This window comes from Rattus norvegicus, chromosome 4 (assembly GCF_036323735.1).
Source record: "Rattus norvegicus strain BN/NHsdMcwi chromosome 4, GRCr8, whole genome shotgun sequence".
Taxonomy (NCBI): Eukaryota; Metazoa; Chordata; class Mammalia; order Rodentia; family Muridae; genus Rattus; species Rattus norvegicus.
In genome coordinates, this window is record NC_086022.1 from 156,143,723 (window position 1) to 156,171,292 (window position 27,570).

Consider the following 27,570-nt stretch of genomic DNA (forward strand, 5'->3'; position numbering starts at 1 on the left):
TGGAGGTGAGGGGGGCGTGGCCGGGCGTGCAGAGGGCTTGGCGACAGTGCCAGGGCGGGACTGAAGGCGGCTGTGCCTTGGGGACAGCAGTCACTCCAGAGTTGCGAGGCTGGGAGGTGACTTGGCTGCTCTGCTCCGCGGTGCCACGTTCTCCTCTGGAGCCCTTTGCAGATACCGCTCGGTCTTCGCTTCGGTGCTTGAGGCAAGTTTGTGGCTCTCTTTGAAACTGTGCTTTATCCGCCAGAGCTTTGCTTATGTATCTCCAGATGGTTAAGAATTTCCGCGGGCTTCGCGAATAGTGGCAATCTGTATTCCTGGTGTGTATATACTGGGCCAGTGGATTTGTTTCCTAAGCAGATATGTTATTCAGACTGTAGTGGTGACTTGTGTTTAGTTTAAAAAAGAAATCACAAAGGTGGCTTGTTAAAATTTCAAACAATGCAGACAGGTGTGTAGGGATCTTAATTTGCAGCTCAGTGTCAATTTTATGTACACTTTATCAGAAATACTTTTAATGCACATCTTTAGCAATGTTCTCTTGCTTCTCATTCTGTGCCTTTCCAGGCCGGTATGTTAACTGATGTGTTGCGTGAGAAGTGCAGGTTTATTTAAATAACTCATTACATGTGGGATGAGTCTTATTTTTCCTGGTTATAGATGGTTTATCAACAAATGTCATTTTTATGCCCTTGTGCAAATATACAGTCACACTCATGAGAAACTCCTAAAATTGACATCAGTGCACTGAGAAACTGGAACAATTTCAGTCAAATCTCCTAAGTCAGGGTATTTTCGACCTGTTCTCCGGCTTTCATCTTCTGTGAAGAAAGCGTAATATATCTTTAAGCATTAAACCAACCAACCAACCAACCAAAAAACCCCTTGAAGTCCAAGTTCGTGGTGTTTCAAAGTTGCAACTTAATTTCATACTTAACATTTAGGTAGTTTACACTTTGGCTCAAAAAGGGAGGTAAATATCCCAGAACACTTTAGAATGTTTCCTGTGAAGTGTCCTTTGTGTGCTTGGATACCGTCACCTCCTGTGTTCCTATGAACAAACTGGGCAGAAGATGGCATAGGGGGCGAGGTGTGCGGCTCCCTCCTGACTCACTGCACACTAGCAGAAGACTTTTTTAAAAAAGAGTTTTTTGCTTGTTCTCTCTCTCTCTCTCTCTCTCTCTCTCTCTCTCTGTCTCTCTCTCTCTTTCTCCTTCCTTCCTTCCTTTCCTTCTTTCCACTCTGGAAAATTGTGCTTCATGGTCTTAGCGCTTTTACGCAACATTATGTTCATAAAGGAGAAAATCACGTTGTCTCCTCGTTGAGTGCATCATGTGATTGGGCTGTGGCCAGAGCCCCAGTGGGTACTGGAAAAGTGTTTCAGCCTCTCCAGGCTGAGGATATGTCTAAGGGTAGGCTAAGAAGAACACTGATTTGTATCCCCACACGGCCCAGAGGAGCCCCAAGTACTCTGTTAGTTTGGGTTTCCTCTGGAGAGATCCGATGTTGTCCATTATATTCCCATTGTTCATAAAGTGCAAGCACATCATGAAGAATGAGGTCAAAGCCCAGACCAGTAGTTCCTACCTTTAGAAATCCCCGGGCATTTTTAGCCCTAGGTAGGCTGAATGAGGCAGGGGGATTAGAGTTTGGATGTGGTGGCTCAGCTCACACTTATAATCATGGTATTGGAGGGGCCGGGGAAGGAAGAGTTTTGCTGAGAATCTGAGGCCAGCCCAAGCTACATAGTGAGACCCTATCTAAAACAATTGTGCACAAAAGTTTGAGGTCCGTGGACTACATTACTAGGACTTGTCTCAGAAGTTTTGAAGACCGGGCAGCTTAGATATTGCTGACAACGTGAATTTCATCGGGTATTTACACCTGGGAACTGTTCTCCCCTGAGCCCCAACGAGAACGAACAGCCAGGGAGGGACTCATCACCTAGAGTTCCGGTATCACATCACTGGCCTGCTAGCTCTTTCTCTCAAGACCCTTTTGATTCTGTGGCCTACGGTGGTTATTTCCACCATCGTCCCTCCTTTGAAGGATCCAAGCCTCCTCGAGGATGGAGCCAGGCTTCTGCTTTGGAGCCAGCGTGCTTTCAGTCAGTGGGTGAGTTTGGGAATGCAGCGTCCTCTGCGCTGGGAGCTGTATGCCTGGTCCAGCCTCTTCCTGTCTGCCTACTTGCCACCTTCCTCAGTCCCATACATCGTACATCTCCATTTCCTTCCTCATGATGCGCTGTTACCTGTCTGCCCTCCCCATCACAGTCAAACTAAGCTTTGTAGACCTTCCCTGCTGCCCACACCTGGGCTGTGCATGTGCTCTGCCCAGTGAGAGAGCTGCTTCCCTCAGGCCTAAGCTAGACCCTGTCGCTTCTGTCCGTCCGTCCGTCCGTCCGTCCGTTAACTCTGGGTTCCAGATAACAAACCGACTAGTCATAAAATAAACCTCATGTATTTGTTCTGCTTCCAAAGCAGACTGACCCCAAGCAACAGCTGACCTTTCTCCAGCCTCATGCCCTCGCCTTCCCACAAAGTAGTTATCGCAACTTGATTTTTACTTTCTATTTAGAAATTTTTTTTTTAACCACACACACATATTGACAATTCTCCACTGATACTAAGTTTGAATCTACAGTAAGCAATCAAGTAATGTTTTCTGAATTTTTCTGGTGGTTTGTGGTAGTGATGTATGTGAGTGTGATGTATGTCTATGAGTATTTGTGTCTGTGCGTGTGCGTGTGCATGTGTCTGTCTATCTGTCTATGTGGATGTATGCACAAAGGCCAGAGGTCACATTCAGTGTAGTTCCTCAGTAGCTAGCTACCTTGTTTTTTGAGACAGGCTCTCTTATCGTGGAGACGACAGATGTGCACATCTGGCTTTTTTTATGTGAGTTCTGGGGGATCAAACTCAGGTCCTCATGCTTACCAAGCAAGCACTTTACAGACTGCGCTATCTCCCCAGTCCTGAGATGGGCTGTTTTGAGCAGACTCTTTATTTTTTTACTTTTGATTTACGTGCCCCAGGGTTTGCCTGCATGTGTGTGTGCACCACACAGAACAGGGCCTCGGAGGCCCTAGAGCTGGCATTCTGAGTTGCCATATGGGTCCAGGTCCTCTGCAAGCAGCAAGTGCCATTAAAGTCAGGCCGTCTCTCTAGCTCCCCCTGAGTAAATACTTGGCTTCTAAGACTCAGCCTGTTTGACATGCTGTTGCCTACCACATCCACGGATGAAGGGGCTTGTCTGTGGTTTGTGTAACCCAAGTAGTGCTGCTATGATTCTGTTTCACATGTCTCCAAGGACGACACATCGGAGAGTTCCCTTACAGGGTTTAGATGTGGTTCAGTGTCCATTTGCCCAGCATTTGAGAGGACCTAGATTCATGTCCAGCACTGTAAACAAACTAGCTAACAGAGAGAGAGAGAGAGAGAGAGAGAGAGAGAGAGAGAGAGAGAGAGAGAGAGAGAAAGAAAGAACTCTTGAGCAGGGGATGGCAGTGGGTAAAGGCATTTGTTGCCAAGCCTGACAACCTGAGTTGGATTCCTAGGGCCTATGTGGAAGGAGACAGCTGACTCTAACAGGTTGTCCTCTGACCTCCACTTGTGAGCCATGACATTCATGTCGCCTCTCTCCCTCCCTCCCTCGCTCCCTCCCTCCTTCCCTCCCTCCCTCGCTCCCTCTCTTCCCCCACCTCTCGTGTGCACGGCACGCACAGTAAGTAACTAAATAACAACAAAAAACTTTTAATCTTTAAAAATCATGTTCGAGTCCAGCAAGATGGCTCAGCCGGTAAAGGTGTGTACTGTGCAAACTTGGGGCCCCGGGTTCAATCCCCAGACAGAACCCATTCTGTTGAGCTGTCTTCTGGCTTCTGCATATATGCTGTGGCACATATCCGTTTGTGTGTGCGCACATGCAAATCACTAAAGTTTAAAAAGAAAAAAAATCCTATTTTACCTATGCCCCCCCAACACTCGACTTGGTAAAAGTTTTAAATATATATATTTTATTTTTAATCGACACACAGGAATTGTACCACTTTCTCCTGGGTGTGGTGGCATTGCTGCCTGCCATTCTGGTACTCAGGAGGCTGAGGCAAGGGTATTGAGTTTGAGGCCAGTCTTGGCTGCAGAATAACATCTTTCCTCAACACGCCCCCCACCCCCGTCTCCCCCCACACTGGACTTTTATAATAGAAGGTATGATGAGTCATCTCTCGATTCGGCACATTTGTAGTGTGTGGTGATCAGAGTCTGTCAGAATTACTGACTGGTCCCAAAAGCATGCTGTGAAATGATATCATATCCTGGTCTCGATTTGGGTTGCCATGACTGGTTGCTTACCAGTTAGTGACTTTCTTTACTGTTTGTATTTCCTTCCATTTTCAATTTGGAGTTACTTATGTAAATTTACTTATGCAAATCTTCTTAAAATGCTCTGCAAAAACTTACCCATATCCTCTTTTCCCAGAAACCAAGCTTTTGCGCAACACCCATATTACCTTACTCTTTGCACCGGGTCAATAAGGGCTTGTTCTGTAGCCCAGGCTGGCCCCAAACTTATTCCTTTTCCTCAGCCTCACAAGTGCTGGCATTACTGGTGTTTAGCAACATGTCTGACTTAATACCCTTAGTGCACATACACCCTTCCGTCCTCTTGTCTTTAGTAAACTTGGCTACAGTCTGACTTGCTCCATGAAATACACCTTTAAAAACACAACCAGACTTAGGTTACTCGTTTAGCCACTGAGTTCTGACCGGCTTCTTACACTCCATTGGCCAGATTGTGAACTGGAGCAACACACGTCTTAAGAATATTGCCTTCTGGTCCTGGAGAGGTGGCCTAGGGTTCAAGAGTGCATACTGCTCTTTCAGAGGGCCAGGGTTTTGATTTGGGCAGCTAGCAACAGCCCTTAATTCGAGCTCTGGGAGAATCTGGCGCCCTCTTCTGGTCTCCAACAGTACCTGCATTCATAAGCATAAATCTACACACAGGAGAATTTATACACTAGGTAAAATGCTGGCTGTGTGAGAGTAAAGACAGGAGTTGGAATCCCTACACCTGTGTAGATGCTAGGTGGGCATGGTGGTCTCCCTGAAGTTCTAGTGCTTGAAGGTGGGGGGACAGGGAATCCCTGGAGTAAACTGGCTAGCTAGACCAGACCGTGTTGGCGAGCCCTGGGCTCACCTGAGAGACCCTGCTTCAATGAATGAGATGGATGGAAATCAAGGAAGATCCCCCCAGTCCCAGCCTTTCTCTCAAAATGAATCTAATTGAGAGAGTTCTAGCTGAATCCAGCTGATTAGGGCCCTGCCAATGGGTTCTCAGGCCTCTGGTTTCTCCTTGCCTGTGGGGAAAGAGAAACACAGAGGAACTCTCGTGGTATGTGTGTGTGCTCTCTGGTTAAAGAGAAGGAGACATAGAGGACACACATGGTGCAGTTGTGAGCTCCAGCTTAGACCTGTGGCTGGGCGGGGGATGAGAGGGAAGCTGTAGGCAGAAGTTGAAACCCTTTCAAAAGGAACTGGGAAATCAAATGGCACACGGCCCTGAGGATAGCTGGGTGTTTTCCACGTCGACAGTATCCCTCGTTTAAGATGCCAGCATCCTCTTTCCAGCTGGCTGCTGTGTCTTGCAGTGTCTCTCAGAGAGAGAGGGAGGGGGAGAGGGAGAGGGGGAGGGGGAGGGAGAGGGGGAGGGAGAGGGAGAGGGGGAGGGAGAGGGGGAGGGAGAGGGAGAGGGGGAGGGAGAGGGAGAGAGAGAGAGAAAGGTTGGTACAGCAGTTGGGACTTTTGTTCTCAAACACATGTGAAACTTCTGGGGATCCCAAAGAATTCTGGGGAAGAGTTTACAGGTGGCCAAGGTCTGTGTTGTGAGGAGGAAGTAAGAATAAGGGTTTGGGGTTCACAGTAGTACATTTCCTCATTTGTAATACGATCATGTGCGTACAAACCCCTGGCTTGGGAGTAAGGGACTCAGTTGTCGTCTGGGTCTGTGAAGGAATGAACTTAAAGCAGCCGCCAGAGCCTTCCTGGGGGACTGGACAAGCTTCCAGTCTGCAGGAATATCCCAGGGCATCCAGAATGCACAGAGTAAGAGATTTGCCTCTGAGCAGTCTCTACCCAGTGGGCTAGACACCTTTTCCAGCTGATAAGGATTGAGAGTGGCGAGTGAGGAGACCATCAGCTTTTTGGCTCAGACCATTTGCTAAGACCGAGAACACAGGAGGAAGAAGAAGCCAGTGCTAAGACACGGCTGTCCGTGCTGAGGAAGGATGAGCGAAAGGAAGGGTGGAAGGAGAATTGGAATGTTCAGCTTGTCCTTATTTCCTGTTTTAGGGCTGTCTAAACCAGCCTTCCTCTAGCAGTGAGACCATGACCACATGGTTCTCCATCTTTACTGATATCTATTGCTTTGTGTTTCTACAGAGGGTCCTTTCTGGCTTGTGTAGACCCTTCCTGGAAGTGAAGTTGTGGAATCCTGACCTCCAGTCCTGCCCGTTCCAAGCGTGGGGTTTGGGTGTGATCACTAATGGGCAAAGGGTTTGGGCTCCTGAGGAAAACCTGCCAGTCAGTTGTGGCTAATCCTCAGCAGCACTCAGCTCTGGAGGAAGAGAAGAACATGAAGAGGAAGAGAGTGCTGTCTAGAGAGCTCTGCAGTGCCTGGGACCGCCCTCATGGTCAGCAGAGCCCCCACCCTCTCCTATCGCTCTGTAGAAACGCTCAGTGGCTCAGTGCGCTCTCTGCTTTGGAAGCGGAACTCTCCACATTAGTTTTTGTCTGCTTAAAGAAGGCGCCCTGTTGATTTGTGAGCTAACATCTGTTGCCTCTGAAACCATTTGCTTTGACCTGTCTCTGTAGCTCTTTGTCCAGGACTCTGAAATTTGGGATACTCTCTTGGTCTTTAGCGTCTCATCTTCCGGGGTCAGCTGAGCCTGTGGGTGGGGTGGGAATGGAGGTTGGCTGCTGGTGTAGCACAGAAATGAGGTTGGCTGCTGATGTAGCACAGAAATGTTATTTTTGGATTTCTTTCCCACGTCCTTGTAAGGTGTATCCTCCTCTTGAGGTAAGTTTAGGGCTCGTGGGTCTTCCCCACAGCTGCCTTTATTGTCCTTCATCCATTTCTTTCTCCTTCCTTCCTTCTTTCCTTCCTTCCCCTTCTCTTCCTCCTCTCCCCTCCTTCTTAGTTCTTTTTTTACTTTTCTTCAAGACAGGGTTTCTCTGGGTAGCTCCAGCTGTCCTGGAATTCACTCTGTAGACCAGGCTGGCCTACTCAGAGATCCACCTGCCTCTGCCTCCCAAGAGCTGGGATTGAAGGCGTGTGCCACCACTGTCTCAGTGTCCACCTGAGCGACTCCTCTCCTGGAGCCACTGAAGACCCCGTGCTTGTCTCTGAGCCACACTGACCCCCCCCACTCTGACTCAGGAAGGGATAGCTCCCCACATGCATTCTGGTGTTTCTTTGCCTTTTCTCCTAACCCCTGCTGTGTTGCTGTCAGTGTGTGATATTGCCTTTCTCTAGTGCATTAGTAAGGCTTGTTGGTCATTTAACTTTGCAGATCTTCACAGCTCCTTCCCAGAGGGTAGGAGCTGTGTCCAGGAGGGTATTTCTCAAGAGTCCATGTCCTTAGTAGACCCCAGAAAAATGCTTGAGCTTTGTTCAGTGTTGCGTCTTGCCTTCAGTATGCTTTTCGTTTTTGTTTTGCAGGTTTCGTTGGGTTACACAACATCGGTCAGACATGTTGCCTTAACTCCTTGATTCAGGTGTTCATGATGAATGTGGACTTCAGGATGGTATTGAAGAGGTACAGCTGGGGCTCTGCGTGATCGTGTGCACGTCCCTCGTGGTTTAGAATGTCCGTTCATTCACCGTGACCTTGACTTTTACTGGTCTCCTTTCCAAACATGCCCGAGAAAAGATCTTTTCTTGTGTATTTTGTACGGCAGGTTAGTCTCATTTATAGTTTAGAAACATGCACGTGCTGGCCCTCACCTCCATTTGGTTTCAGGTAGTGTGGGTCATTAGTGCTCCTTTGAGAATATATTTTTTAATTGTTATTTTATTGTTTTATGCATGTGGGTATTTTGCCTGCATGTATCTCTGTGTACCACGTGCATGTCCTCGGAAGCCAAGAGGAGGGAGTTGGATCCCATGGGACTGTGAGCCACCATGTAGGGATCCTGTGGAAGAGCAGCCAATATTCTCAACTGAGCCATCTCTCTAACCCCTACACACAGTGCCTTTAATCTCAGCACTTGGGTGGCAAAGGCAGGCAGATTTCTGTGAGTTTAAGGCCAGCCTGGTCTGTAGCGATTTCCAAGACAGCCGGGGCTACACAATGAAACTGTGTCTTGAAAAACCAAAACAAAAAAAGAAAGGAAGGAAGGAAGGAAGGAAGGAAGGAAGGAAGGAAGGAAGGAAGGAAAGAAGGCTCCCCAGATACTTCTGAGGTACAACCATAGGTGACAGTCGCTGGTCTGGAGTTGGGACCAGGCTAACTTCAGAGAAAGTCAGTGGTCTGATACAAGTGAACAGATGCAGACATTTTGTCCTTAATGTGAAGGCTGAGCCTCATTGGGGACCGTGCTGATCTCCCTCTTAGTAAGGCGTTCTGAATGTTCCGGTCTCTAAGTCACTTGAGTACAAGCATAGATCTACCCATTCCTATCATTCTAACCTAATCCAGAGAACGGCAAGGGTACAGAGAGCCTTCAGAATTCTTTAAGTGATTTCAGTGTGCTCCCGGCCTGGAGAGCGATGGTTTGAGCTGCCTGGCTGTTCTAACTTGGCAGGATAACAGTGCCACGAGGGGCAGAAGAACAGAAGAGAAGTGTCCCCTTCCAGCTGCTTTTGCTGCTGGAGAAGATGCAGGACAGCCGGCAGAAGGCAGTGCTGCCCACGGAGCTCGTTCAGTGCCTCCAGAAATACAACGTGCCATGTAAGAGCCCTCTCAGCTCCCACCTGCCCATCAATACAGTGTTGGGTAGGGAGGGAGCCTTAGGGGGAAGAGCGAGGGAGAGGGCTGATGGGCAGTGAACGGACATCAGAGGTTTTGGTGTTGATCTGAAATATACATCTCTTTACTTCTGAACAAAAGTTTAACATGAATTTAAAAAATATTTCTAATATTTATTTTATGTATATGAGTACACCGTAGCTGTCTTCAGGCACACCAGAAGAGGGCATCAGATCTCATTACAGATGGTTGTGAGCCACCATGTGGTTGCTAGGAATTGAACTCCGGACCTCTAGAAGAGCAGTCAGTGCTCTTAACCACTGAGCCACCTCTCCAGCCCAATATGATTTTTTTTTTTTATGACTGTTATCAGTTTACTGCTTTGAAGTGGCTTTAAAAGACTAGCACAGCGCCTAGCTGTTTTCAGGGTGTAGTGTGTGGATTTTATACAGTTAATGATTACATCTGGGTAGTTAGTATATGTTTCCCCTTAAACACTCCTTACACTCCTTAAACACGGTTGCCTATAGGCAAGTGTACCTCTGCCAAAACACACCTGTCAATCCTCCCTGTTGTCCTTTGTCCCGGTTAGCTTTTTTTTCTTTTCTTTTTTTCGGAGCTGAGGACCAAACCCAGGGCCTTGTGCTTGCTAGGCAAGCGCTCTACCACTGAGCTAAATTCCGACCCCCCCCCCCCCCCGTTAGCTTTTAACTGTCAACTTGACACAGCCAATCATCGCCTGAGAGAGGGAATTGCCCAGATTCGACTGGCGTGTAGGTGTGTCTGTGGCTGATGGTCTTGGTTGTTGATTGACGTAGGAGGGCTCTGCTCACTGTGACCCACACACACCACTGGACCTATCTTCATGCTTAGAAATTTATTTTCTGCCTGATCAATACTGTTGAGGGTCTCTATGTTTTTTTTTCTTAACTTATTATATTCTTCAGTATCTTTACTAAAGATCATGATGTATCTTTATTATCTCTATGTGTGCTGAATTTCTCACTCACATAATAGTTTCTCTAACTTAATCGATGTTTTAATTCTCTAGTATCTCATTAAATTTCCTTGTAGTCATTTGTTTGAGTTCTCTGTTACACAACACATTAGTTTTCTTTCCTTTAGGGTCCATTGCTAGAAAGTTATTGTGCTCCTTTGGAGACACTAGAGAACAGAGTTTTTCATGATTCTTAAAAAGATTCCAACTTTGCACTTTGTAGATGACTGGGGACTCTTGGCTCTGGGAGCCCCGGTGAGGTTAAAAATAACCACTGCAGATGGTGGCCGTCCAACTTCCATTTCTGTCACCGCGATAAAATACCCTGAAGAAAAGCAACTTGGGGAAGAAAGGGTTTGTCTTAGCTCACAAATCTAGGGTACAGTCTGTCATAGCAGGGACGTTGGAATGGCCGGCAGGAACTTGAAACAGCTGGGCCAATCACACCCACAGCCAAGCTCAGAGAAAATGAATGCAGACAGGCTTCTCATGCTTGGCTTATTCTCTTTGTTTATATGGTCCAGGACCAAGCCCAAGAACAGTGCAGCACAGGTCGAGCTGGGTCTTCCCATAGCAATTAAAACAGTCAGAGCAACCCCTGCAGATATGTTCACAGACCAACGCATTCGAGACAGTCCTTGACTGAGGCCCTCTTTCCAGGTGTTTTTTGATTGTGTCAAGTTGACAATTAAAACTGATGTCCCGGGGTTGGGGATTTAGCTCAGTGGTAGAGTGCTTGCCTAGCAAGCGCAAGGCCCTGGGTTCGGTCCCCAGCTCCGAAAAAAAGAAAAAAGAAAAAAACAACAACAACAAAAAAAAACCAAAAAAAAACCCCCAAAAAAACTGATGTCCCAGAAACTTCAGAGTTGTTGAGAGCACCTGTTGCTCTTGCAGAGGACCGAGGTGTGGACCCCTCACCCCCATGGTGGCTCACAACCATTTGTGACTCCGGTTTCAGGGGATCAGATGCCCTCTTATGACCTCCAAGGGCACTAGTCATGCACACGGTACACATACATACATACATATGGGCGGAACATCTATACACATAAAATCAATAAATAAATCTAACAAAACAAGACAAAACTGGCCATCTCAGCACCCATATCTAATTTTCTTTACATCAGTGTTAGCTCTGTGTCAGGAAGCCTTCTGCGCATAATTCCCTGGCTAAATCAGTTTAAACCATCTGATAGACTTTTTCTGAGTTGTCTGATAGACTGTTTTTGAGTTGGGATTCATTATATCGATGAAATAATGTATTCGATTCAATTAATATATTCACATCAATCATTGTAGATTTGATGTGCGTAAGGCAACAGGAATCAGAGAGACATTGCCTCCAGGGAACTAACATTTTAGAAGCAGGACAGGTCAAAAATCAAAGGAGAACAAAGAGCATCAAGTCTGTGCTGTGATGTGTATCATGAAGGGAAGTCATTAGTGCCTTTGTGGAAGATTCGGCATGATCTGAGAAACTGCCTTGGCTTGAAATGTCTATGCATTCTGGCAGGGATGTGATTTTCTTACTTCCCACTTCTTTGGACCAACACCATTAAAGTCAGTTGTGTCCATTCCCGATTTCAGGCCTCCTTATATAGGATAACAGATAGTTACCCTGCAAAGTTCCTGCTGGTCTTGGCTAGGATCATCCAACATGGGTATTACCCTTTTCTCTTTGCTCTGTTTACTCAGTCACCTTTGGGGAAACCTGGTCAGATTAGCAAGAGGCCCTGCTTTTAGTGACGTAAACAAAAATTGCCACCAGGGGGCAGAAGAGTTCAGACGTAGTCTCTGCTCAGGAAACAAACAAACAAACAAACAAACACAAACAAACAAACAAACAAACCAACCAGAGAGAAAATAGTTGGGATCTGCGGGTTCGCTGACAGAGGATGGTGAGAGGAAGTGGTGGCACTGTGACCTTAGCTCTAAGAGAAACTCTTAAAAAAAGAATCGAAAGCTTAGTTTTCATTTGGTCTTTTTGAAAATGAGGGAAAGCTAGGTGAGGACAAAGTGCTGAGCGATCACGAGGCTGGTATCCTGGTGGCTCGGCAAGGGCACGGACATGTCTCCTTACTAATTGCGCTTCCCCCCCGACCAGTGTTTGTCCAGCACGATGCTGCTCATCTCTTCCTTACAATCTGGAACCTGACTAAGGACCAGATCACGGACATAGACTTGGTAAGGGCTGGGATCCGGAGAAGTCAGAGATGTTCCTGGTGGAACCTGCTCCACTACTGTGTGCGCTATTAGCGAGGAATGCGCCACTGCTTGGCATAGCTCCCTGGCGTGCACCTTTATGGGCCCGGAAGCAAAATTTTGTATCGGCTGTTTCTAGAACTTCTGTCTGAAAAAAACCACGTTCCCTGAGCTAAAGTGACTTCTAGGTCATCTTACCTATCCCGGCTCTCTACTTGCAGGCAGAGCGGCTGCAGGATCTGTTCACAATCTGGACCGAGGAGTCCCTGATGTGCGTGGGCTGTGGAGCAGAGAGCAGCAGGAGGGGCAAGTTGCTCACTCTCTCTCTTCCTCTTTTTGATATGGATTCAAAGCCCCTAAAAACACTGGTGAGAGACTCATTGTTGGTGACTCATTGTTGTGTATCCTGAGTTGACCCTTGCCTCTATGACTTGCCCTTGGATTTTTAAAGAAGTAACTCCTGGGCCAGCAAGATGGTGCAGCGTGTAAAGGTGCTTGGTGCTAAGAGTTACGGCCCGAGTTCGATCCCTGGGTCCCACAGGGTGGAAGATGGGAACTAGAGAACCAGTTCCTGTTCTCTACTTGTAGACCCTGGGCCAATCTCTCCCTTGACTTGGGCGAGGGTACTTTTTTCTGTCCCCTTCTGCTTTCCTCATGCTCTTCCTCTGGCAAGTCCCCTCCAGTTTTGTTCCTCCCTCCAGTGGGCACTTTCTGAAATTCTGCCCAGTGTAACACATGTGCCCACTTGGGGGGAGTGGGGATTAAAGGGTAGCCTGGGCTTCCACTAGCAGTGGGGGAGGGCTGTCTTTGAGATGGGAAACAATGATGCTACCTTTTGCTTGTTCTCTTGGTTGGGGCAGGAGGATGCCTTGAGATGTTTCTTCCAGCCCAAAGAGTTAGCAAGCTCAGACAAGTGCTTCTGTGAGACCTGCGGGAAGAAGACGCCTTGCAAACAGGTACTCCTTAAACCCAGACTCTTCCCTGGTCTGGATTGACCCATGGTTTCCTGACAAGTCTTTGCAGACCAGTCAAGGGCATTTCATAATGGCTGACCTAGGGAATCTGGGTACCTGGAGTCCTGGGGCTTCTTATTTGTATAACTTCAGACTTGGCATCTCAGACCATATCATTGAGAGGGACAGGAAGAACTTTGTAGAAACAAGAAGAGAAGGTTTGAGGACAGTAGGTAGAGTTTTTCCTCCTGGGTGAGTTGCCTAGAATACATCCCACGGTTCCTGAACCTGAGCAGAGGCCTTCTGGAGACGTGTGGTGAGTGACACTCAGTCACATGACTCTTGAAGGCGCTCTGCACTTCCCTTATGGGAAAGAGCACATCGCCACCCTTGACCCTGCTCTGAACCTGCCCGTCTCAGGTGCCCATAGACTTCATCTTCATTCTGACTTTGCCTCTTCAGGCTCAGAAGCTGACTGGTTTCCCTCAGACCCTGACCATCCACCTCATGAGATTCTCTGTCAGGAACTCACAGACAGTAAAGATCTGCCACTCAGTGTACTTCCCGCAGAGCTTGGATTTCAGTCAGATTCTGCCAACCACGGATCAGGTGAGGCTTGCCTTCCATCCCTTATTCACCCTGGGAGACTCTGTTCTTCTGACGTAGCCGTCCATCTCCATCGGCTACTGGACACACTCACGCATAAGTGCCATAGTTGTAAGTACCAAGTCCATGCCGGAGACTTAGTCTGTAACTCGGCAGACTGTGAGGCGACGTGGACCAGCATCATGTGAGCCAAACACTTCCTGGGTGAGGCTTTCATTCAGGGACCCAGGCCCTTTGATGCCATATTTAGGGACCAGATTTATATACAACAGTGGAGAACCAACTGCAGCTTGGTGTGATTCGCAAAGGCACACTTCTCTGTTTTTCTTCCTTCTTTAAAGATTAAAAAAATTAAATTGCATTTACATATCTGTTAGTGTGTGTGTGTGTGTGTGTGTGTGTGTGTGTGTGTGTGTGTGAGATGAGCGGAGTCAGAGGACTCCTTAGGTGGGAGTCGGCTCTCTCCTTCCACGACCTGGGTCTCGAGGATTGAAACCACGTCTTCGGTTTTGGAGGCAATCACCTCTACCTGCTGAGCTGTCTTGCCAGCCCAAGGCAGACTTTCTTTCTTAGGCAATATTTAATGATCAAGCCTGTGTCATTCCGAAGCAGTGGTGGGTGATCTCCCCACTGTCCTGCCCATCTTTTGCTTTTAAAGATTTAGAAAGCTTCCCTTTTCTACACATTGGGCTTTATGGAAACGCCTCGGAGGACTGAGAAACGGGACCCGCAATTCGGGACTTCCCATGTGAAAGGATATGTGGAATTCTGACAGGCACATAAGTAAATGCAAACCCTGGGGTTTTGGAGCCGACTAAGCTGTCATATCGAGCAGCCAGAGTCTGCTTCGAAGATGGTGTCAGAGCAGTCTGTCGTTGGACCAAATTAATCAGAGGAAAGTTTGATTCAGTTGTCCTAATCTAATAACTTTTTGGGAGACTCTGAGGGGGAAAAAAGGCTATCTTTTGTTTGTGGGTTGGAAGTAGGAAATGCTACATTTGCAAGTCTTAGATCTCACATACATGGCTTCATCGCTGGACCGTTTCTTCTGTTAGATCGGTCTGTTTGCCTGTTTGTGCTCCGGAACCGTAGTATGAAAAGATAAAGCTCATCTTTACCTATTAGGTGTCTGTCCATGTGTCACAGCCTTCACCTTTGCTCTCCCCTTTGCTTTCCTGCTCAGTCTGACTGTGCAGTGCATTTAAACTTCCTTTTATTTAAAAAGGATTTCATTATGGGAAATTTCAGATCAATCCAAAAGAGTGGGGAACACACATGACAAGGCCTCATCTGTCACCCTGCTGTAATCACACACTCACAGAGTGTGTAATCACACACTCACAGCCAGTCTTCACCGCCATACCCAGCCTCCTCTTTTGCTCAACTGTTCTGGTTGCTTGTGTCAAGTCACCTTGACACAAACTGGAGCTACCTGGGAAGAGTTGACCTCAGTTGAAGAATTGGCTACATCCATTTGGCTTGGGAGCAAACCTGTGGGGGCATTTTCTTGATTGATGATTGATGTGGAAGGGCCCAGTCTACTGTGGGCAGTGCCGCCCCTTGGTGGGTCAGCCTGGGTTGTATAAGAGGGAAACTGAGCAAGCCATGGGGGCATCCTGCTCTTTTTATTGAAGTTTACTGGGTGCAGTTGAGTCATTATAGTCTGAAGTTGGCTGCTTTGCCATAGTCCCCAACCCTTTTCTGTAACTTGATCATCATATCCAGATATTACCTTCCTTGAAACAAATTTTGGCAGCAAAAGTTGCCACATATACACACACATACCACATACACACGGCACATACACCATACCACACACCACACCTACACACACATACACATCCCCCATCCCCCCACACTCACCACATCCACCACACCACATACACACCACACACATAGCACACACACACACACACACACACAAACCACACCTACACACACATACCACACATACACACACATACCACATACACATATCATGCACACACACCACATACATACCATGCACACACACCACCCACACACCCACACATACCACACACCATACACACTGCACACCCCCCACACCACAGACACACCACACACATACCATACACACCACACACACACACACACACACCACATCCACACCACACACACACACACACACCACACACACATATCATACACACACATATCATACACACACATACCATACACCACATACATACCATACACACACACCACCCACACACCCACACACACCACACACCCTATACATACACAACACAGATACTACACACACACACACACACCACACACCACACACACACTGTACACCCCCCCACACCACAGACACACCACACAATACCATACACACCACACTTACCATACACACATATACCACCCACACACCTCCCACCACTGATACCCCCACCCCATATTCATACACCACACACACACCCAACATACACACCGCCCCCCACACCATACACACATACACCACACATACACCCCCTACACCACACACACCACACACACATATACCACACCACCCACACACTGCCCACATTACCCCTCACCATACCATACATACATACACCACACACCCGACACACACACCATACCCTCCCCACACCATACACGCATATACCCCCACATCCCCCCACACTATACACAGATACACCACACATACACCACACACATCATACACACATGTGCCACACCCACCCACACCCACACCCACACCACGCAGAACACACACACACACACACACACACACACACACACTCAGTGTCCTTCATTTTGTCCATCTGTCCTCTTCTTGAGGCTTTTGCTCTCTTTCCTGCACTGATATGATTTCCTGAAACACAGGTAGGGGACGCTGTTTGCCTATGTGGAGGAACTTTATAAAGTATTCTTTTATTAAGATAACTTCTCCACAAAGAATGCCATTTTGTGGGCTGGGGATTTAGCTCAGTGGTAGAGCGCTTGCCTAGGAAGCGCAAGGCCCTGGGTTCGGTCCCCAGCTCCGAAAAAAAGAACCAAAAAAAAAAAAAAAAAAAAAAGAATGCCATTTTGTTTGTTCACGTGAAAACACTTAAATTTAGGCAGGTATGGGGCTTGCACCTGTAGCGTTAGTTCTTGGGAAATCGGCAGTGCGTGTGGTGTGTGAGCCGTGAGTTTGAAGACAGCCTATGGAACATGGTAAAACCCTGCTTTAAACTGAAAGCGGGCTGGAGAGGGGCTCAGCCAGCGAAGGCACTGGAGGACAAGCCCGATGGCCTGCACTTGGTCTGTGTACATGGTGGAGAGAGAACTAACTCTCCAAGCTATTCTCTGCTGTCTGAATCCACTGCCTGCACACACATGTGCATGCACACATTATGTAACGTATGTAACAAATATGAAATAACTAGATGTGGTAAGTCCAGAGTCACCTTAAAAAAAGACCCAAGGAAAACAAACAAACAAACAAACAAACAAACAAAAAACAAAACAAAACAAAAACCACACAAAAAAAAGACCCAAGGAAACTCACACTTCAACTTTTATCCTTACAATTTTATCTCTCCTGGTGTGTGTGCACACTCGTGGAGACTGGAGGATGATTTTGTGGAGTTGGTCTCTCTGTCCACTTTTGTGTGTTTCTGGAGATTAAACTCCCTGGGTTTCTGTGGCAAGTGCCTTCACCTGCGGAGCCATTTTGCCAGCCTAAATTTAATTAATTTTTAATCACAAAGTCATGCTGGGTGTGGGGGCATACGTCTTTAATCCCAGCAGTCTGGAAGCAGAGTCGGAGTGTGAGTTCAAGGCCACCCTGGTCTACATAGCAAGTTTTAAGATGGTCAGGTGTATATGATAGAGAAACCTTATTTCAACAAAACAAAAACTAACTCCCCCGCAAAACAAACCAAAAAAGTATAAAATAAATGGTATGCAATTTGATATGTTGATATGTGCAAAGACATTGTGGAGCAATTAAGTAATATATCTACCCCCTTGCAAGCATATTTTTGTAGTGAGAGTGTTCAAAATATTTTAAACAATTTCCAGTGTGCAACACACTGTTACTCACTATAGATACTATTGCTGGTAACTGGCCTTGGCAATTATCCACCACCTTAGTCTGTTTCTCTTCATTTTAGTCTGTGACTAACTTTTGTAGCCGGAAAGCCATCTTTTAATTTTTACAGGGAGTCTGAAAGCATGTAGATGTTTGACTTGTGAATGTTCATACTTACATTTACTTGTAGAATAGGGTCACAGAAGGATACCCAGACAGGGTCCTACTCAATGGTTAGCAAAGTCTACATACACAGTGGGCTGCCCAACACGACTTCTCATGTCTCTCAGAACTGTAAAGATTTGTTTTATTATTTTTTAAAAGATCCATTTATTTTATTTTTATGTGTATTTTGCTTGCATGTATGTATGTGTATTGTGTGCATGTCTGGTGCCCATGGAGGTCAGAAGAGGGCACAGGATCCTCTGGATTTAGATGGCTCTGAGCTACCATATTAGTGCTGGGAACCAAACCTCTAGAAGAGCAGCCTCTGCTCTTAATCTCTAACCCATCTCTCTAGCCCCTATTTATATTAATATGTGTGTGTGTGTGTGTGTGTGTGTGTGTGTGTATGTGTGTGGTGTGTGTTTATGTGTGTGGTGTGTGTGTGTGTGTGTGTGTGTGGTGTGCATGCCTGAATGTATATGTGTGTGCTACATTTGTGCAGGTGCTTATGGAGACCAGAAGGATGTCCGATCCCCTAGAACTGGAGTTAAGGATGGTTGTAAACTGTCTGTGTGTCATCTGCAAGATCAGCAAGTGCTCTTACTTTCAGTCCCAGATGCTAACTTTCAGAACAATCCATTATGAGCTAGTCAGTTTTCTGTATATTCCTTTAAAAATCACTAATTAATGAATGTGGTGGTTTGGATATGCTTGGCCCAGGGAGTGGTACTATTGGGAGGTATGGCCTTGTTGGAGTAGGTGTGGCCTTGTTGGAGGAAGTGTGTCTCTGTGGGAGTGGGCTTTGAGAGACCTTCCTCCTAGTTGCCTGGAAGCCAGTCTTCTCCTGTCTGCCTTTGGATCAAAATGTGGAACATTTTGCTCCCACCTTGATGATAATGGACTGAACCACGGAACCCGTAAGCCAGCTCCAATTCAATGTTGTCCTTATAAGAGTTGCCTTGGTCATGGTGTCTGTTCACAGCAATGGAAACCCTAAGTTATTCTCATTCCTTCCAGTTTTCTTTTTTTTTTTTTTTTTTGATTCTTTTTTTCGGAGCTGGGGACCGAACCCAGGGCCTTGCGCTTCCTAGGTAAGCGCTCTACCACTGAGCTAAATCCCCAGCCCCTCCTTCCAGTTTTCTTAAGGCTCAGGTTACAGTAGACTGGAACCTCATCTCCCACCCCCTGGGAAGACAGAACAGTATCCTTACTAGAAGTTCCTTAGATGGAGCTATCCACCATGCAATTGCAATTATACATTGTATATATTTGTAATAATAAATATACATTGTAATAGGTCATGTTGCAAAGGGAAGAAACTGTAGCATATTTACTGTCAGCTCTAATGGATGCTTTGATCTGTGATAGTGACATGGCTCTCCTGGTGTCTGATGTATGGATACTTTTCTATTCCTGTGACAAAAACATCACAACCAGGGAAACTTATAGGAAAAAGAGTTTATTTTGGGCTTATGGTTCCAGAGATGTAGAGTCCATGATGGCCAAATGGTGGTGGTAGGTGGTAGGTACACGTCAACAGTGGCTGAGAGCTTGCATCTGGAACAGCAAACAGGAAGCAGAGTGCTTTCAAATCTCAAAGCCCACTCCTGGGGACATATTCTTCAAGTAAGGCCATACCCATAATTCCTTCCAAACAACCACCAATGGAAACTAAGTGTTTAGTTCTCAAGACGTAATGGAGAATATCTCATTCAAATTACCACGTTCTGCTCTCTGGACCCCATAGGCTTGTCATACGATGATGCAAAATTCATTAGTCCAACTTCAAAGGTCCTGTAGCCTTTCTCAGTCTCAGCACTGCTTAAAAGTCCAGAGTACAAGTCTCTTCCGAGACTCATGGTAGTCTCTTAGTTGTTTTATGTATGTGAGTACACTGTTTCTCTCCTCAGACACAGCAGAAGAGGGCATCAGATCCCATTACAGATGGCTGTGAGCCACCACATGGTTGCTGGGAATTGAACTCAGGATCTCTGGAAGAGCAGTCGGTGCTCTTAACCACTGAGCCATCTCTCCAGCCCGGTAGTCTCTTAGTTGTAACTCCCTACAAAATAAGGAAACAAGTTACTTACTCCACACATAAAATGGCACAGCATATACACTGTGATCCTGAAAATGTAGGCATGATGGCATAGCAAGGAATGAGACCTAGCAAAGCAAATTCCAAACTCGGTAGCTCCATGTTCCGTGTCGAAGGGCTCAGCTCACTCTGCCCCTCCCACTGCCTGCAGGATACACCTCTCTCTTGTATGGTTCTGTCCCTGTGCCAAGGTCTTCTTGGCAGATGTTTCACAGCTCTGGCACCTCTTGGGGTACCCAATGCAGCTCAGGCTTCACCGAATGGCCTCTCGGAGCCTCCAGGCAGAGACCCCTCTGCTGCACACTTGGCCTCAGAAGCTCTCTTACTGCAGAAGAACCCACAATTCCTTTGTTTGCATCGTTCATGACTCTAAAGTCAGCATGACACTGCTAAGTTTGGCCAGCAACTCACAATGAACCCAGGACCCTTCAAGTCACATTTCCAGTTGTGTTTTTGTTTCTTTTTAGAAAATTCACTAGGCCTTTTCCTTTCACAAGTTACACACTTAGCTGGGTGGAGGTCTTGCCCTGATGGTGCTTATCCCACTGCAGATCTGGCCCATCCCTAATGGTGCAAATCTTAACAATTACAGACTATCTTGAAGCACATGCCTTAGCTGTAACATTAAGCTTGCCAGTGTCTCGTTTCTTTCTGGTTTGTAATTTTGTTTTTCTTTCTCCTCTGTTCTTTTGTCATTGTAGACCTGCATAAGAGTGATTCCTAATAACCACGCAGCAGAATCAATATAAGGTTGTTTTGAAATCTCCTCTGCCAGAGAAATTAGTCCACAACTTTATAAATTCAGTCTTAGACAAGTTCTTAGGATGTGGGCAGAAATCATCCCCACTGTTTGCCAAAACAGCACACCAATGGTCTAGAGCCTCGTTGCTAATATTCTTCCCCTCTGAAGATTCTTGAGCTGGGACACTTGCACAGTTGTTAGCATTACTGACTTCCAAACTCCTACTAGAATGGTCTATTAAGCCCTGCTTATGCTATTCAACCAGTTTTCTAGTTTACAGTTCCAAAGCCTCCCACATTCCTCAAAAAAAAAAAATCCTACTATGATCAGGGATGTTGCAGTTATAGCCTATTCCTGTTATAAATTTCTAAACTAGTTGGTCTTCTATTGCTATGCTAAGGCACCACGACCAAGGCAACTTATAGAAAAAAAAGAGTTTATTTTGGGCAGATGGTGTCAGTGGGTTAGAGTCCATGAGGGTGGAAAGGAGGTAGCCAGAAGCCAGTGGCCAGTATAGTGACTGGGAGCTCGTATCTTGATCCATGAACAACAAGAAGAAAACACACTAGAAATGGTGTAAGTTTTGAAACCTCAAAGCCCAGTGACATTCTTCCTCCAGCCAAGCCAGCCCTTCTAATCCCCTCAAACAGCCACCAACAGGGGACCAAGTCTTCAAATGCCCAGGACTTATGGTAACATCTCATTCAAACCACATCTATCTACACAGGTTTTCTCCCGTGACGTCTGTCTCTGATGGAGCCCTTTCTCATCATTTTGTGCATGTTAACTTTGTGTCTACTCCGCCTCACCCCTGAATGTCATCTCATTAATTCTCATGGTCTTCATCAATCACCTCAAATCTCCTGTCCAGTTTTCCCCATCCCCCTCTCCCACCCCTGCCCCCAGCTCTCATCTTACCGAGTGCTTTTTTTTTTTTTTTTGTTTTTTTCTGTTACTCTTGTGGTACCTGGCACCATTTTTTTTTAAATTAGCTTCTCAATCATCATCTGGAAAGAAAACATTCTGAGCAACATCATTAAAAACAGCTCTGATAAAGCACGGTCACTACTACGTATCATAAAGCAGGTACAAGCTATTTTACATCCACAGAGGTATGATACAGTACTGTCCTACATCTATAATACTAGAGGATACAATTTAAAAGGCATTATTTGAGACTTGATTCTACTTTTCCAGCAGAGGGCCCAAAGGATGGTGTGACACAGCTTTGTAAAGAAACATACTCTAGACAGGATTTCCTTTCACTAGTGGCACAGTTCTAAGGATTCATTCTCTCCATGAATGTCAGCTAAAACCGTTATTAAAAAAATGAAATATCCCTAGAACAAAACCGTATAACCACCAGATTCACATGAAGATGACCTAGTGGAGACAAGCTGGACCTCACCTTACCAACAAGCTATCAAATCTGTTATGTTTAAACAGTGAGACCTCCAAGGAAGGAGATGCCAAGTAGTGCTTCAAAGCTTCGGACCACAATCAAACACAGCATCCTTTTCAACAGAAGCAGAAGCTCATCTGAATATGCTCAAGGATGCTGACATCAACATTTAATCATCTCCTCACTCATCCAGGAAGAGGGGGAGATCAGTTACTACTGTACTTTATTGTGTTCAACCAAATCACCATGTTACAAAAATAGCAAGCTGCCATAATAAAAAATAAGGCTCCTCTATCCAGCACCAGATAGCATCATTTTACTTTCAAGCCTAGAAATTGCACACTTGTATATAAACCAATCGAAGATGAGGATTGAGAGTTCATCTTGGTGGATTTTTCCTTTGATGAATATGAAGTGTCCTTCCTTATCTTTTTTGATGACTTTTAATTGAAAATTGATTTTATTTGATATTAGAATGGCTACTCCAGCTTGCTTCTTCTGACCATTTGCTTGGAAAGTTGTTTTCCAGCCTTTCACTCTGAGGTAGTGTCTGTCTTTGTCTCTGAGGTGTGTTTCCTGTAGGCAGCAGAATGCAGGGTCCTCATTGCGTATCCAGTTTGTTAATCTATGTCTTTTTATTGGGGAGTTGAGGCCATTGATGTTGAGAGATATTAAGGAATAGTGATTATTGCTTCCTGTTCTATTCATATTTGGATGTGAGGTTATGTTTGTGTGCTTTCATTCTCTTTGTTTTGTTGCCAAGACGATTAGTTTCTTGCTTCTTCTAGGGTATAGCTTGCCTCCTTATGTTGGGCTTTACCCTTTATTATCCTTTGTAGTGCTGGATTTGTAGAAAGATATTGTGCAAATTTGGTTTTGTCATGGAATATCTTGGTTTCTCCATCTATGTTAATTGAGAGTTTTGCAGGATACAGTAACCTGGGCTGGCATTTGTGTTCTCTTAGGGTCTGTATGACATCTGTCCAGGATCTTCTGGCCTTCATAGTTTCTGGTGAAAAGTCTGGTGTGATTCTGATAGGTCTGCCTTTATATGTTACTTGACCTTTTCCCCTTACTGCTTTTTTTTTTTTTTTTTTTTTTGGTTCTTTTTTTCGGAGCTGGGGATCGACCCTTACTGCTTTTAATATTCTTTCTTTATTTTGTGCGTTTGGTGTTTTGACAATTATGTGACGGGAGGTGTTTCTTTTCTGGTCCAATCTATTTGGAGTTCTGTAGGCTTCTTGTATGCCTATGGGTATCTCTTTTTTTAGGTTAGGGAAGTTTTCTTCTATGATTTTGTTGAAGATATTTACTGGTCCTTTGAGCTGGGAGTCTTCACTCTCTTCTATACCTATTATCCTTAGGTTTGATCTTCTCAGTGAGTCCTGGATTCCCTGTATGTTTTGGACCAGTAGCTTTTTCTGTTTTACATTATCTTTGACCGTTGTGTCAATGATTTCTATGGAATCTTCTGCTCCCGAGATTCTCTCTTCCATCTCTTGTATTCTGTTGGTGAAGCTTGTATCTACAGCTCCTTGTCTTTTCTTTTGATTTTCTATGTCCAGGGTTGTTTCCATGTGTTCTTTCTTGATTGCTTCTATTTCCATTTTTAATTCCTTCAACTGTTTGATTGTGTTTTCCTGGAATTCTTTCAGGGATTTTTGCGATTCCTTTCTGTAGGCTTCTACTTGTTCTCTAAGGGAGTTCTTCATGTCTTTCTTGAAGTCCTCCAGCATCATGATCAAATATGATTTTGAAACTAGATCTTGCTTTTCTGGTGTGTTTGGATATTCCGTGTTTGCTTTGGTGGGAGAATTGGGCTCCGATGATGCCATGTAGTATTGGTTTCTGTTGCTTGGGTTCCTGCGCTTGCTTCTCGCCATCAGATTATCTCTAGTGTTACTTTGTTCTGCTATTTCTGACTGTGGCTAGACTGTCCTATAAGCCTGTGTGTCAGGAGTGCTGTAGACCTGTTTTCCTGTTTTCTTTCAGCCAGTTATGGGGACAGAGTGTTCTGCTTTCGGGCGTGTAGTTTTTCCTCTCTACAGGTCTTCAGCTGTTCCTGTGGGCCTGTGTCTTGAGTTCACCAGGCAGGTTTCTTGCAGGGGAAAAGTTGGTCCTACCTGCGGTTCCAAGGCTCAAGTTTGCTCGTGGGGTACTGCCTAAGTCCTCTCCGCGGCGGCAGCAACCGGGAAGATCTGCGCCGCTCTTTCCAGGAGGCTCCGTGCACCAGGGTTCCAGATGGCGTTTGGTGTTTTCCTCTGGCGTCTGGATGTGCACAGAGTGCAGTCTCTTCTGGTTTCCCAGGCGTGTCCGCCTCTCTGAAGGTTTAGCTCTCCCTCCCACGGGATTTGGGTGCAGAGAACTGTTTATCCGGTCTGTTTCCTTCAGGTTCCGACGGTGTCTCAGGTGCAGGGATCCTGCCGCTCCTGGGCCCTCCCCTACGGGAAACCAGAGGCCTTATACAGTTGCCTCTTGGGCCAGGGATGTGGGCAGGGGTGGGCAGTGTTGGTGGTCTCCTCCGCTCTGCAGCCTCAGGAGTGCCCACCTGATCAGGCGGTGAGGTCTCTCCCCCACGGGGTTTGGGAGCAGAGAGCTGCTGCGGGCCAGGATCCGCGGGTGTGGGACTTCCGGTAAACACAGGAAGTGCCCGGTCCTAGAGGAATTTTGCCTCTGTGTGTCCTGAGTTCACCAGGCAGGTTTCTTGCAGGGGAAAAGTTGGTCCTACCTGCGGTTCCAAGGCTCAAGTTTGCTTGTGGGGTACTGCCTAAGTCCTCTCCGCGGCGGCAGCAACCGGGAAGATCTGCGCCGCTCTTTCCAGGAGGCTCCGTGCACCAGGGTTCCAGATGGCGTTTGGTGTTTTCCTCTGGCGTCTGGATGTGCACAGAGTGCAGTCCCGAGTGCTTTTACTTAGAAATCCCAGGGATCAAATTCACTGTCTCCATTTCCAAATGGCCCTGCTCTGTACTCGACTTCACAGTTATCAACATATTCTCAACTTCCCAACCAGAAATTTGGGGTTCACCTTTCTGCCTCCTATTCCCCCTTGCCATCCAGTTAGTTGCAAAGTACTTGTGGCCGGCTAGAACTCGTTTTGCCTGTTGAGGAACCAGCGCCTGACCTAGAGTGAGCAAAGAATAAAAAATGAACCAAAGAGGGGATGGGTTTCGCTGTCCAGGGCCATCACTGAGAGGAGGTGTGGTGGTTGAGCTGTCTCTGTGTTTGTCTCCCTCCAGTCTGAGATACACTATGAACTCTTTGCTGTGATTGCCCATGTTGGGATGGCAGACTTCGGTCATTACTGTGCCTACATCCGGAATCCCGTGGATGGAGAATGGTTCTGCTTCAATGATTCACATGTTTGTTGGGTGAGAAACGCCATCCACATCGCTACTTGTCCTAGATTAGCTTCCTCTAGTAACTCCCGAGCCTGAGGCTACCTGGGCGCTCAGCTTCTGGTTTACAACTGGACATGCTCAGCTCAGTGCCCACGTTTCTGGTACTCTTGACTCAGTGCCCTAATGCTTCAGACTCTGTAGGAAATGTCTCTAAAGCCAGAGTTGTAACTCTCCTAGATTGTCATAACCAGGTTTAACGAGAGGAATGGACTTATCTAGGGTGAAGGGGGGCACATTACAGTCTCATACGTTTCAAACTCAGTAGGATGCTGACCTGGTCGTTATATCCTTGCAGGTGACCTGGAAGGATGTCCAGTGTACCTATGGGGATCACATATATCGTTGGTAAGAGAAGGGCTGGGTTCCTGAAACCCAACAAACTCACTCTGAATTCTCAGCCATGTGAAATCCTTAAGGCTTCTTCTGTGTTTCTTGCATTCCGACAACTCCCCAGACTAACCAGTCAGCTTTATCCGTGACTACCTTCCCACTACAACATGCTTCTCAGCACTGAGATTTCAGCAATGCCTTTGGATTTGTAATGGAGTCTAAATGTACCATCTGCCATTTTCTTCCTAGTTGCAAAGTCCCCCCCACCCCCATGTTTTGTTCCTCATGGGCTCTTTCCGTTGTGCATAGCATCTTGAACATGTCTCCCTCCAACAGTCATAATTGCTTGCTTATATAACTTTCTCTCACATTTCACATATACTCTTTGAGGGGGAAGGACCTCTCTCTCTCTCTCTCTCTTTCTCTCTCTCTCTCTCTCTCTCTCTCTCTGTCTTTTATGTCTAGCAATGGCTTGCATTTAGTAAAACCCAACAAATATCTCTAAAAACCAATCACTACAGAGGGGATGCTGGAGAGAAAAATAAAAGGCTGGGTGAGGATAGAAAAGAGTCTTTGTAAAGCTCTCTCGGCTGTTTTTTTCCCTTGTCTGGGAACAATGGCACACACAAAAGGTGATCAGAGATCGCCTCAGCTAAGAGGCAGGCTTGGCCACTTGAAAAATAAAGGGGCAGATGCAATTGTATTTGAAATCCTCCGCCAACCCTTTGGCCAGCCTTTTCTTGTTTCTTTTCAAGCATTTCTATTAGATGCCAGATCTTTGTTTCTCATGGCTGCTGGCATCTTCCTGATTTACAGCAGGAACTGGCAGGCCCGCAGCTCCGTGGCGCTGCCCTCGTAGCACAAAGGAGGCCACGCACAGTATGTGAACGACGGACTTAAATCGGCTCTATGGCAGAACCTGCTCGCAAAAAAACAAAAACAAAAAACAAAACAAACCCCCCAAAAAACCCCCCCAAAACTCCCCAAAAACCCCCAGAGTTAGATTTAGTTGAATCTCACAGATTTTTTTTTTCACCATCTTATTTAGATGTCATTTAATAGCTCCCCTCTCAGGTCACCATTTTGGCGCTCTGAGGGAATGGCTGGGTGGGTCATTGACCTAAGTGTCAGGTGCTTGACCTGGGAGCCAGGAGGTTGACCGACGCATGTTGCACTGTAGTTTCACTGTGGATGGTGTGCTGACACGTGCTCTCTGTTTTCTAGGAGGGAAACTGCCTATCTCTTGGTTTACATGAAGACTGGATCCTGACAGATATACTCACACCTTCAGAGAGTGACAGACTCTTTTCTCCTCTCCTGTACCCACATCTGCTGCATTTCAACGAGAATCGTAATTTAAAAACCATAATTAAGCCCTATTTATAAGCAAGGATTATTATTATTGCTGTGGCTTGGCTGTAGTTTGTCTCCCAACAGCTCACACACAGAAGGCTTGGTCTTTAGTATGGAGGCGTTTGGGTGACAGAACTTTTAAGGGACAGGGCCCAGTGGGAGGTAATCAGTTCATGGGATCTCTCTTCTGTGCACTAATAGTTCCTTTTCTGTTTCTCCGTGGTGATGCAAACAGGGTGATCCAACATGCCAGTGCCAAGCTGGTTGGATCCTCTAGCTTTCAAAATTCCAAGTCAAATAAATGTTATTACACACTA

The 27,570-nt window shown here is 46.2% G+C and overlaps 1 protein-coding gene across 3 annotated transcripts; it reads left to right on the forward strand.

Moving 5' to 3' along the window:
* The first annotated feature begins 47 nt into the window (after positions 1–47).
* Positions 48–27,570, forward strand: Usp18 (ubiquitin specific peptidase 18). 3 transcript variants are annotated; one of them, NM_001014058.2, is made up of 11 exons: positions 104–202; positions 6,435–6,685; positions 7,714–7,810; positions 8,799–8,944; positions 12,064–12,143; positions 12,383–12,529; positions 13,022–13,117; positions 13,577–13,723; positions 25,409–25,540; positions 25,866–25,915; positions 27,125–27,570. In NM_001014058.2, exons 2-11 carry the CDS (start codon positions 6,538–6,540, stop codon positions 27,168–27,170), a joined length of 1,089 nt encoding a protein of 362 aa, NP_001014080.1. In that variant the 5' UTR covers positions 104–202; positions 6,435–6,537; the 3' UTR covers positions 27,171–27,570. The 3 variants fall into 3 exon arrangements, with proteins under 3 accessions (XP_038963594.1, XP_038963593.1, NP_001014080.1); XM_039107665.1 differs by lacking the exon at positions 6,435–6,685 and having other exon boundaries at positions 67–202; XM_039107666.2 differs by lacking the exons at positions 25,409–25,540; positions 25,866–25,915; positions 27,125–27,570 and adding an exon at positions 22,217–22,480 and having other exon boundaries at positions 48–202.